Source organism: Cynocephalus volans, chromosome 6 (assembly GCF_027409185.1).
Source record: "Cynocephalus volans isolate mCynVol1 chromosome 6, mCynVol1.pri, whole genome shotgun sequence".
Lineage (NCBI taxonomy): Eukaryota > Metazoa > Chordata > Mammalia > Dermoptera > Cynocephalidae > Cynocephalus > Cynocephalus volans.
Genome location: NC_084465.1, coordinates 14376035 through 14389073, shown reverse-complemented (window position 1 = coordinate 14389073; position 13039 = coordinate 14376035). Strand labels below are relative to the sequence as shown.

General features: G+C 44.2%; 1 protein-coding gene across 1 annotated transcript; it reads left to right on the top strand.

The window, feature by feature from the left end:
* Window positions 1-5031: 5031 nt before the first annotated feature.
* Window positions 5032-6003, top strand: TAS2R40 (taste 2 receptor member 40). Its single transcript, XM_063100991.1, has one exon. It carries the CDS (start codon window positions 5032-5034, stop codon window positions 6001-6003), a length of 972 nt encoding a protein of 323 aa, XP_062957061.1.
* The last annotated feature ends 7036 nt before the right edge of the window (window positions 6004-13039 follow it).

Sequence of the window (13039 nt, the reverse complement as noted above, 5' to 3'; positions counted from 1 at the left end):
TTTCCTTTGCCCAGATGATGTGAATAAGTTCATTTCTTTCGACAGTTCAGCAATGCTCCTGTGCATTCTACCATGACTAAGCCACCCATCCTGTACATCATGAGAGGACTGCCATATTAGTGTCCAATCCATTAAACAGCACACCCAACACTGGGCCTGGAGCCCCACAAGGTGACCCAGATCACAGTGGTAAGCACTGTGTGTCCCCGATGTCTTCAATTAATAACTTCTAGCAGAAAGCAGTTCCTGCCAAATAACACAAATAAGTAGATGTAAAAGCCTGTGTCTTTGAATAAATTCCCACATGCAACTCACATTTTATTACAAGTCCGATATCAACATCATCCATGTCAGGATCATCATTACACAGGCACACACATCTATATTAAATTGCTCAAAAGTTCATTGACAAAAATTAATTTCTTAATTACTTCCTGGGGTTGTGTCTGTCACAGTATTCAAAATATTTTCAGTCATATAATAATTCTTAACCTGAGGGTGAACAGAGCTGATTTCTACATTGAAGTATTGCTAAATATGTATCTCCATCAGCTGCAATAGCCAGTGTCACCATTTTAAGGCCTTTTCACATAATTTCTCTTTTAATTTCTTAGCCATAATTCTATTGCATTGAGTAACAGTATTTCTGGTTACATTTGCATGCGCTTATATATTTTCAGGACACACAACTTCTGCTACATTCAGTAGATACTCTCTAGCAACTTGTCATCTGTGAGGAATTTGATGTCCCAGGCAGATTTGTCACTTAAATACATAATTGCTTATTTTAAAAACAACCCAGACAAATCTTGCTGAGGTTTCAATTCTCCTTTCAGCTCATTAGGTTTCAATCACACATCTTTTCCGTGTCTCTGGTCTTTGTTTTTACAGTAGTTTATTTCATAATAACATCTGTACTGTCTTCTTAAATTACATACTTTGCCAAATAAGCACATAAGAATGGTCTTCAATTTACGAAGCGGAACATGTAACCCTCTTGGTCTATCTTCCTTATCCTACTTTTCGTAGAGATGTGGGTACTGGGAATGTGTTGCTTTTCTAACACTGTATAGTGGATGTGATTTCCTCAAGCCAAATATTCAGTTCTGCAAAACATTCTGATTATTCTCTGTAATTTAACCTGTGGATCTGGTCTTCTTCCATGTGATGGAAGAACATGTACTCAGTATTTTCCAGGAAGTCATTCAGTCATGTGAAGGATACTGAGTGGCACTTTTCCTGTTGCCCCTGAATTAACCATAGATCCTGCACTATAAATCATAAGGGTAAGTCCCCCAAAGGGCAGTGGTTCTCAACTCTCCCCTGTTTCATATGAGAATCACAATAGGGATCTTTGAAAATGCCAATGTTTAGCTTTTCTCCAGAACAATTACTCAAAATCTTTGAAAGTGGGACATAGGTATGGATGTTTTTAAAAAGATCTTCAGGTCATTCAGGTAATTCTAGCATGTACACAGTGTTGAGAAGGACAGATCGAAAGAAAGCAGCCAATAACTAAGGCAAAATACCTACCTGCAAAGCTTAATAAGAGGGCAGTATGAGCCCTCCTGCAACCAGCCATGATCCAAAAAGTAACTCTCCACATAAGTCTCTCTATATAAAGATTAGGAATGGGAGGGAAGGGGAAGGTTGCTGAAGTTATGAGCAGCAGGGTGGAGAAGTGCTGCAGAGCCCCCTCCAGAACTCCCACCTGCTCCTCACAAGACAGTCAACATATGGCTGCCTGGCACCCAGCAGGCAAGGATGGACAGATGGTGTTGGCCAGAAAAGCAGCAGCAACCAGAAGAGAGTGCATTTACAACAGCAGCCAGTGACATAAAGACACTCTGTCAGCTGCTCTGTTTCTCACATACTAGCTGGGGCTTGAAGAGGGAGAGACAAGTGTCTTGGGACCCACTCTGTCCCCACTCAACCCAATCAGATGGGGTTTCCATTCAAACTGTGCTTGGGGAAAGGGAGGAGATAAGATTTAAACCAAATATGAAGCTAAACTGGACTGAGTATTGATAACCAAAAAAAAAGGCTAGAAAATTTGAAACCTGTCCAAGATATTATTATAGGATGGGAAAGGGAGATTCAACAGCACGGAACTGAGCACTATGGAGAAAAAAAAAACCCAAAAAACAAAAAAAACACTTATTGTGTTTATCCCCCTCGTTGAGTTGACACTGCTCCATAAACTAACTCTATCTTAATATTTTGTCAGCTGTACCAGGCTTAAACACTGTCTTTACTGGATTATCTCAGGATTTTTCGTCCCTGTCATTGAGGTAATATCCATGCTCCTTGGGGGATACATAGACTCTTCTCATGGGGGTGGGGTGTAGAGTCAGTCCTGTGGCCATTCCTCTGTCCTTATGTTGGCTTTAACTGATGTGTCCACACTTAATCTGAAGCTTGCAAAGTCTCCTTGATATGGCCCCTAGACCCCTTGGGAACCTACTAACTTCCTTAGCAGATTTCCAAACCCTTTTTGTGGGTACAAGGAAGGGTTAGCAGCTCTCTCAAGTGTGTGTGGGCTGCAGGGAACTCCAGGGCTCTCTTGCAGTCCTGTCTGCCTTGGACACCCCCATGCAGCCGTGAGTGTGGATCCAGACATAGGACCCTCTCATAGTGATGCCCACCTTCTCCAGCTCTTCCCTGCCTCTTCCTCTCTCCTTCCTCTCCAACTTGGGAAGGTGCTTTGTATTCTACATGGGGGTGGTTTGAGAGAGAAATGAAAGAAAAATGTTTCCCCTGATGACATATTCTTCCAAATCTGTTCAATCCCACACCTGGACCAATGTGTGTGAACTTAAGATCCAGGAATCTGAAACTTTTTTTCTTTGATGACTCCATGAGAGCTTCCCTGTAGTAGAGATGCCTCCATTCTAGCTCCCAAGTAAGAAAGTATGGTGAAATAAAAAATGAATTGGCCCCACATCGCTACCAATATGGTGCTGTGAGTGGCTCAGAGCTGGCCACCTAGACTGCCAGCTGCACAGAGCCTCAACATCCATCCCCACACCCCGCCAACTGTCCCCTCCCTGCCCCTCTTGCTCATGCCTCTGGGGCCGCAAGCAGATCTTGCCCACCACCCCACTCTGCTATCGTCTCTGAAAATCAGAGAAAAACATGAATGAAAATGAACAGAAAATGAAAGCAGAACAATGAAAATCAATAATTATATGAAATAAATTTGGGGAGATACTGCTTACTGCAAGCTTAAGCTGAGACAAGTTAAATGAAAAGATGAGTTTGGTTCTTTGGAACAGGTAAAAGTGGCTAACAAATACCACCCTTCTTTATTAGGAGAAGAAACAGAAGTTAATGAGTCTCTTACAGGAGATGCAGAACTTAACAACAAATCTTGTTGTTTCCAGTTTCTGGCTATGAGGAATAAAGGTGCTGGGAGCATTCATGTATAAGTCTCTGTTGACATCGTGTTTACGTTTCTAAGCAATGCTTTCTTAATTGTGCAACATACTGCTTTGTCTGGTGCTATTTTTGTACAAATATGATGTAATAACACAAGACAACTTTGTAATAATAATAATACATTTCTGACTTATTTATTTTAAATAAAATCTTTTGGGGGTGGGAAATCCATTTTTATTATCCCTCCATCTATATTATAAAAAATTCAATGGGGTAAGCACACTGGAAAATGGCAGCCACCACTCGGCCAGTTGTCAAGAAGACACTAGGAATTGGTGGGTATTGTTAACTAACTGAAAAGCTTACATCTTGTTTAAAATGGGCAACCACTACTTGGCTTCAACCAATTCACCAAGCAGACCCAATATTGCCAATCCCCTGATTTTTCAAGAGATGACAGATTTCTTTTTGTGCAGATGTGCAAGCTCCTAAATTTAAATGCTGACAAATAAAACAAAAACAGAAGTTACACGCTGGTGGACTAATGCTGTCCAACATTAGACAACGTAAGATAAAACACAACCGCAGGCCAAATTTGGCCCAAGGGTTGCTGATTTCTAGCTGAGACTTTTGTTCTCAATTCTGGCTATAAGCAGCAAGACCTTTCATCTTTTTAAAAATATGGCATGCTTGAGCCCTATCTCAGATTCTGATTTAGTAGATTTGGAATGAGTCCTGGGCATCCCTATATTTCTTTAATGTGCCAGAGTTCATTCTGGCTCATAGCCGGGGTTTAGATGTAGGCATTAAATTTTAACTTACAATGTCTGGTCACATTTCTTCACTTCAACACCATGTTTGGAATGTTCTCAATCCTTCCCAGGCTAACTCTACCTGATTCGGAGCTCAAATAGTTATGTAAATCTCAGCAAATTGTAGTTGGTGACACATACACACACACACAATGAAAACTGAGGCTACAGAGAGACTTGTCTCTAATTAATCTAAATAGCATTCAATTTTGGCTTTTCTGTATACTATATAAGGACATTATAATAACTGGCCTTTCTTTACGAAACTTAATTCCAAGTAAAAGATGTTTATATATAAGCTGATGGAAATTTTTTATTCACACAGTAACTATAGAAATAAAAAAAACCTTTCTCAAAATAAGGGAGACAAGGAAAAAAGCAGGGGGAGACAGATAAAAGAAGCTGTACATATTTTTACAGATAGTTTAGCAGGAAACACAGATCTTGTAAAACAAATAGAAAGGCCATGAGGACACTAAAATTTCTAATCTGGGATTCTTGCCCTTTCAGGTGACTATGAACTTAAATAAATAAGGTAGGTTTTGTGCTAAAAAAAAAAAAAAAAAAAAAAAAAAAACCTGTCTGGAATTCTTTCCAGTGAGCTCATGAAGCCCAAGACAAACCAGTCTTTATGAAAAATGGAGACAGAGCCCGTAACCAAATCCTCTCACATTTGCATGTCAAGCTTCTAACTTGTAGTCACATGACAAGCAAATGAAGAAAAATTGGAAATAACCATTATCTAGGGGGGAAAATTACAATAGCATTGAGTGCGGGTCAGAAGATCGCAGAACAGATACCAGTTCTCGGTGTGGAAACCTGAAAGTCGGGATCGAAGACAATGGCAGCGGTGAACAGAGGTGCCATAGGTATGGACATAATCAAGCTTAGAGACGTCTTCATCTTGGTGGTCACCGGAGTACAGTGCCTCACTGGCGTCCTTGGGAATGGCTTCATCACGGCCATCTACGGGACCGAGTGGCTCAGGAGCAGACGACTCCCCACGGGTAACAGCATTCTGTTGAAGCTGAGCTTTTTCAGGCTCTTGCTACAAATTTGGATGATGCTGGAGAATATTTACAGTCTACTCTTCCCAGGCATTTATAACCAAAACACAGTGTATGTACTCTTCAAAGTGACCACCGTGTTTCTGAACTTTTCCAACCTGTGGTTCGCGGCCTGGCTCAACGTCTTCTACTGTTTGAGAATTGCCAACTTCACTCACCGCCTGTTCTTCACCATGAAGAGGAAAATCAAAGCGCTGATGCCTTGGCTCGTGAGGCTGTCAGTGCTGTTTTCCTTATGCTCCAGCATTCTCTTGTCTAAACACGTCTTCAAGGTGTACGTGAATAACTCCTTTCCTATCCCCTTCTCCAACCTCACTGGGAAGAAATACTTCTCTCAGACCAACGTGGTCAACCTGGCTTTTTTCTATTACCTGGGGATCTTCATTCCTCTGATCATCTTCATCCTGGCAGCCACTCTGCTGATCATCTCTCTCAAGAGACACACCCTACACATGGAAAGCAATGCCTCTGGCTCCAGGGACCCCAGCATGGAGGCTCACATGGGGGCCATCAGAGCAACCAGCTACTTTCTCATTTTCTACATTTTCAATGCAGTGGCTTTGTTTCTGTCCATGCTCAGCCTCTTTGATTCTGCTAGTTTCTGGAATACTCTGTGCAAAATCACTATGGCTGCCTACCCTGCTGGCCACTCAGTGCAACTGATCTGGGGAAACCCTGGGCTGAGAAGATCCTGGAAGCAGTTTCAGCACCAAGTTCGTCTTTACATAAAAAAGCAGCATCTGTGACTAAAGCCCCGGGAGGACTACAGGACCTAGTCCCACCAGCTATGCCTTTTCCTCCTCCAGACCTCTCTGTCCACCTACCTCTTCTCCCCCAAACCTGCTCTGACACTTCTCCTCAGGGAACTGGATCCTTTCTTAAATGGGAAGCTGAATTTTTAACGTGAGATTCTAAGCAGAAACAGCAACTCAAAGGTGAACTCCTGAAAGCTCCTCAACTCATGCTCACTCATATCTTGCCCCGAGCTCTCCACATTCTGCTCCCCCAGACCCTTCAGCAGAGGGTGACCAGACCTCTTGGTTTGCCCAGGACAGTCTCTGTTGTCTGTTGTCAATTGGACACCCTTTAATTCTCAAAGATATCTTGGTCTAGATGAAAAATTGTGTGGTCACCCTACTTAAGACACCCTGCTAAGCCACGGTTGTGGAAGGGAGCATTAGTGAAGAGCCCAGCGGCAGTCCCAGCAGCAGAAGGGGACCCCCAGTGGCAGAAGGGGAACCCCGGCCGCTAGAGAAACGTGATTCGGGAAAGAAAGCCTGGCTGAAGTGACCAAGAGCTGCACAGACTCCAAGGAAAGGGACGAGTGGAGAAAAAGGCTTTGGATTTGACTGGATGCAGGTCACATGTACTATTAGTGGTGTAATAGGGTGACATCCAGATTCCAGAAGTTTCCAGAGAAGGTGCTGATAAAAGTGAGAGAGAGTGTAAAGACCAATATTTCAGGGAGGTTGTTAGAGATAAAGATGAAATATAGGATGGCAGGTGGATACATGGACGACGGCCAACTGGATGCTTTATTTTTCCAAATGGAGGGGACGAAATGAGAAGAGAGGAAAAAGGAAAAATGAAGGAAAAGAGTGAAGTGAGCGGGAAGCAGAAGGGAAGGCAAAGCCGAAGGAACATCTACTTGGCTTAGCTTCTGACTGTGACAAGTGACACCCGTGCCTCTGGCCTGACCAGTTCTGGGACATCTGGAAGAAACTAGTGGGGCAAAGGCAGGTGAGCTGGGAGTGGCTGTGGGAAGGAAACATGACTGTACTGTCAGTCTTCAGAGGGATGCCGTGGGCACCGTCGCCGGGGGTTGTTCACGAAATAAGCACCCCGCCCTCAGATATCTTGGAACTGAAAAGCTAGGATTTTCACTGTTTCCCTTATTAGATATTTTGAAAGGCAGGATTACTGAGGAAGACGTGGAAAGAATGCTACTGATCATACAACGCTTAGGTATCTCGCAAATGAAAATGTAAGGTCAGTAGCAAAGTCTGAATTCCAAGCTGCTGGGCTCTCAAGCAGACATTTCAGAGAGAGTCCCTTATACCCACAGACTGCAAAAAGTCACACACTCACTCACGTATATCCCCTTAAAGTTCAGACAACTTAGGATTTATTTAACTGGAAAGTAAAATACTAATGAAAACACAATTTTGATCTTTTCCTTAAGTGATATTTATTTATATAATTATTTAAAGTTAGTATAGTTTTATAGTAAGACAAATTAGATTTTGAAGTTTCATTTTGATTCCTAAAGAATAGAGAAATATACATTTTTTCCAAATAGTACACGCTGATAAAAGGGCACACATACTCACTAAGGGTACTGTCATGCATCACAGAGAAAAAAGAGAAAATTGATTTAAAGTCACCATTACATTAATATGAACCATGCCCAGATAATAAAATGGACAATTCCTCTCCATGCTTATTATGAAGACGTATCATCTCACTGTTTGCAAGAGCCCAAGGTAGCAAGCAGTGAGCTAACAACAGCTTCAAGGATAACATCCTTATCAGTGCTGTACATTGCCCTACCTTCTCTCCAATTCTCTTTTTTCCTTTATGTAAAACCCAACTAAGCATCCAGAAAAGACCAGAACACCTGGTCTTCAAATTGGTTGGCTTTAGACAGAAATCAGAAGTCCCAAATGTAGACAAAAATTGGACTCTGCTGGATCAAATGCAAAGCTTGGCTTGTTGGTGTTCCAGTATCTTTGCTGGAACCCACTTGCAAACCCTACATGATCTCCCTCTCTCCACACACCTGGGGAGGTTGAAAGCTGTTATGTGAAGGATTCCTTTACCCACAAAGTCACTCTGGATATTCATCTACAATGTGGAGCAGCTAAGAGGATTTTGATTGATAAGGGATCCAATCTGGAAGGCCCAGTACACAGGCAGGGCGTCTGGCTTCTTTCCTTGCACCTGGCTGAGTCCTCACATATGAAGGCCAGACTGGCAGCCACAGCCACCTAAGGGCTGTGGCTTGAAGGGCACCAGCTTGTCTCACATCCAACATCGTCTTCTTCTTCTAACTACCTCAGTGTCTGCTAAAATTCCACAGTGGTTCCCACTTTTCTTTGAGTTTACTCTGCAAGAAATCTCTTTCCTTATTCTCTCACCTGTCTTTTACTTTGGGCTCCTAAGGAAGAAACATCTATTTAATAAGGGAAAAGAAACTGGAAATTCAACCAACTAAAACATGTCTTGCCTAAAGGAAGGAGAGAAGAAACCAAGGGCAGAAATCAGAAGCAATTGTGGAAGGGAAGGAAGAAAGAGCCCCTAACCCCACTCCCAGGAGATAAGTGAAATTTTGAAGCAAAGGTGAGAGGAGTGAGAAATTTCTTACCTACCCAGAAAGGTTGTCTTGTGGGAGCAGGAGGGAGGGTGGAAAGGCTAAGGAGCCCGTCCTCTGTGTTTGAAGGCTGGGGGAGCTCTCTGCACCCTATTCTAGACTGCAGGGAGGAGTTGCCTGAGAAAGAAGAGGTAACGGTTGTGGGGAAATGCTCATCTCAGGTGTCACTGGGGAGAAGTAACACGTTTCACTACCAGAAGACTCTGTTAATGGAAGGAAGATGGAAGCATTTTGGAGCCTGGGACATGGCCCAGGAAGGGCAGGCCTGGCAGAAAAGAGCATCAGATGGCAGAAAAGGTGTGCAGTGAAGGACCAGAGCAGAAGGACTCCTGACAGGGCAGGGGTGGAGCAGGCGAGTGCCGAAGTCAATCTTGACCCATCTTGGTTTGGGAGAAGCTCTCTACTGACAGCTCTGGCCCAGGCCTTTAGGGATTATCCCTGCAAGCAGCAAAATGAAAAGACTTCCAGGAGCTTTCAAGAGGAACGTGTCTGGTATGGACCCTTCCCCGCTCAGGGTGTGGCACTGCCAAGTGCTCTGCAGCGTCGGCCATGCCAGCCTGTCCACCAACCTCAGGTGGAAAACAATTTTTTTAGAAATGTTCTGGTTTCTCTCTCCTCTGGTTCCCCTATGTTTTTAGTAAAGTGTCTTATGAGGGTTCAACCCTCTCTCAGTTGCTTGAATGAGGAGAAAATAAAAGAAAAGTGGCTTTGAAGACACTCCAAAGAGGAAAAGAATCTGCAAGCCCCTGGGTTTGGGTGTGGCAGCGGCAGTGGGAGGCGACCCAAGGACAGAACTCCAAGGTGGAAGGAGAATGGAAAAGCCTCATGGGCCCTGGGCTGCTGCTGCCCCCCAAACCCCACGGCCACCAACACAGTCCCTGGAGTCAGAAGACTGGGTCTGGAGCCTGGCCCTGCTACTTACTGGTGTGTGACATGCATATGTTATTGCTTCTTTCTGAGCCTCAGTTTCCCCATCTGTAAAATGGGAATAATAATAATAATGCCTACCCCCTAGGGTGGTCTCATCCTAAAAGATGAGTGAGATAAAGGGTTTAGCACACAGTGTCTGGCCCGGTGTAAGTTGTATGCTGTCCGTTAGTATTCCAAAGGGGAGGGAAGGGAGGCTGAGAGGCAGGGTTTCTAGAATAAGGATATTGAAAGCAGGCCACATGTGAGAAGGCCGGAGGCCAGAGCAGGCCAGACGCACCCAGAGGGCTAGTCCCTGAAACTCAATGGCAGAACATGGCCACAGATTCAGTAGCAGCTCAATCAACCGAGTGGCAGGTGAAAAGTAGAGGGTGTCCTGAAGTTGACAGATCCTGCCCCCTCCTGGCAATGTCAGAAAGGAAGGACGTCTACTATTCCACAGTTCAACTGCCTGGCAATTATTTGAGTGCTGATTTGTACTAAGCAGAGTACTAGGTCAGGAGTCAGCAAACTTTTTCTGTCAAGGGCCGGATAGTAAATACTTCAGGATTTGCAGGCCACACGCAGTCCCTGTCACCAATGCTCAACTCTTCCGTTGCGGTGCAAAGGCCTCCAGAGACAATATATAAATGAACGGGCATGGTTGTATGCTCCAATAAAATGTGACTTATGGAAACTGAAATTTGATTTCATATAATTTTTACATGTCCTGAAATATTATTCTTTTTTTGATTTTTTTCATCACTTAAGAATGCAAAAAGCATTCTTATCTTGCGGGCTACACACAAAAAAATAAAATAAAAAGCAGTGGGTGGGATTTGCCTTCAAGCTGCAGTTTGCAGACCCTGCATTTGGTTTGTTCTGCAAGCCAAGAAGGCAGAGGATGCCCCCAAGCCCCAGTTACACTTCACTGTAAACCAAAGATACTTATTGTGACAATTTTTGCTGTGTTCTGAAAATTACAACTTTGCCTGTATTTTTGCTGCTTTCAATTTCTCCAGCTTTCCTTCATGCCTCTGCAGTCCTTAAAGCAGAAGCCTTTAGTTCTTTGTAAAAAACTAGCAAATGAAAAATGAGTGCCCTAGTGCCCTGTCTCTCGCCTGCTAAGGACGGACACAGGGCCCAAAATTTGTTTCTATCAAGTTTGAGGGATGTCACCCTGCTGCTACTTGCTTGATAACAATGAGTTAAAAAGTGGTAAACAGGCTCCTACAGGGCCCTTGGGAACGTCTGAAGGCTGTATCTGTAGTCATGCCCCTATAAATTGTCTTTGTGGAGAATGAACACTGGACTGTGGTTCTCTTCCTAGATCTGACCCAGCACAGTAATGTGTGTATTTCTGTGTTCCTTTTAGATAACTAAATAACAGGCCGGTTTATTATACAAGGATGAGAAAGGCCTAGAGTCAGTGTGGCACATGGAAATAACCTGCACTTCGGTGTCAAAAATCTACATTTGAGTCCCTACTCTGGGTGATCTTGGGAAAGTTACTAAACCTCTCTGAGCCTCGGTTTCCCCATCCAGAAAACAGAGATAATCATAACATTTACTTCAAAGGGTTCCTGTGAGGCTCAAAAGAAATAGTATGTAAGTTCATAATAAAATAGAAACCACCATACAAAGATTTTATTCATCCAACAAAATGTACTCATTAATTCAAAGATTAACTCAACAAAAATGTTACATTCCAAGAGCTCATAGGCTGGGAAGAAATGACCTATTACATGAAAATGTGGAAAATACTTCAGTGGAGGTCTGTGTGCTGTGGATTCAGGGATGTACCTTACCCCTCAGTGTTCACAATTAAAGCTCCCTCCAAAAAAATTTTTGTAAATCCTGATCTTCCTCCTTCAGCTCCTTCACCACCGGGAGGGGAGAACACAGGACAGAATTCTTCTCTTTCGGTCTTACTGGGCCAGTTAGGAGAGATCAGGGCTGAGAAATGAGAAATTTTCCCCCAAGCATTCTTAGAGATCTCCATCAGAGGCCGAGGATGCAAAGCAGAAAGGGTCCCATTACACCCAGCCCTCCCTAGGGAAAGCTGCCATTTGCATCTCCTGCCTGGAGCCCTTGGAATCTGCAAATAGATTTGTGGTCTATTCAAATCGGATGCTGGATAATAGACTATGGCTGGTGGCCCTGAGTGCAGCTGGGACCACGAGTGATAGAAATGCTTAGCAGGGAGGGGGTGCCAATGCCACTCTCAGAAAAGACCTAAGACCCCATAGGCCAGTCTTCTCTCCTGTCACTTCCTTGGGGAATAGCACCTGTCACTCACTCTCCACTCATAAATGCAGCGAGAAAAATTTGCTTGCCTTTGGATTCAAAGGCCCAGAAAATGCCTTGGAAAACTCAGACTATTCCACCTGGAGATCGTGTCTATACAAAACCCTGCAGCTCCTTCCAGCATTTTCTCAGAGCCATGGCCTGGCTCCCCAAGGAACACAGGAACATCTGCCAGGAGGACTGTCTGGGGGCACCGGCGAGGGAAGCTGGGTTTGCATCCTTTGCTGAGGTTGGAGATAAGAGGGGCGGTGGCTTAGCTCTTCATCCCCGGCCCTCTGCCCCAGCAGTGGACCTATCGAGGCCGTCCACCGCACTCGAGCTGTTCCTAGCAGTCAACGGCATCTGGGAGTAGAACTTAGGAGAGCATCTTCTCTGCACTCCATGGATGTGTGCGGACAGCAAAAGAGTTAAGTCAAAGCAAAGCACGGGCCAGAAGGTGATTCAGGTCCGAGAAAGGAGAGGCCCTGTGTGTGGACCTCTGCATGATCTGTGTTGGAGATGACGGAGCAACACGGCAGCAAATCAGTGCCCAGACGACCTGGAGGAATAGACCCAAGTCCAAGCTGCAAGCCGGAGAGAATACCCAGACTGGCATCCGCCTGAGGCTGCCTCGGACGGAAGAGAACGATGCATCACCACGGTGGACACGGCCGAACGCATCTTTCTATTCATATTTTATTCGCTGCGAGGCCCAACGACACCGAGTGGCACCGATTCACTGATTAAGATCAGCAAGAGGAGCACGGACGCTCAGATAATTTGCTCAGGAGGACAAGGTAGCCAATGTTTATGCTTTATGTTTATACTTTTGACTGAGATTTGTTCAACTTTATGTGAGGTTTATCTTAATATAATAAAAATTAGATACCTCCCAATGACTGAAGCTATATTCACATTTCAATTCCGTTCCCTTCCGAGCGGGAGACACACACGCACGCGTCTGCTCGAACCGCAAACACACACTCACACTCACACACACTGCCACAAACACACGCTCGCATGCACACGCACACACACACTCTCATGCACACACACCACTCACAAACTCACACACACACACACTCATACACATACACACTGTGCACACACTCTCATACACACTCACACACACTCATACACACAACACTCACACACACTTCATTCACACACACACATGCACATAGCACACTCACCATACCTCACACACACCATACACTCAC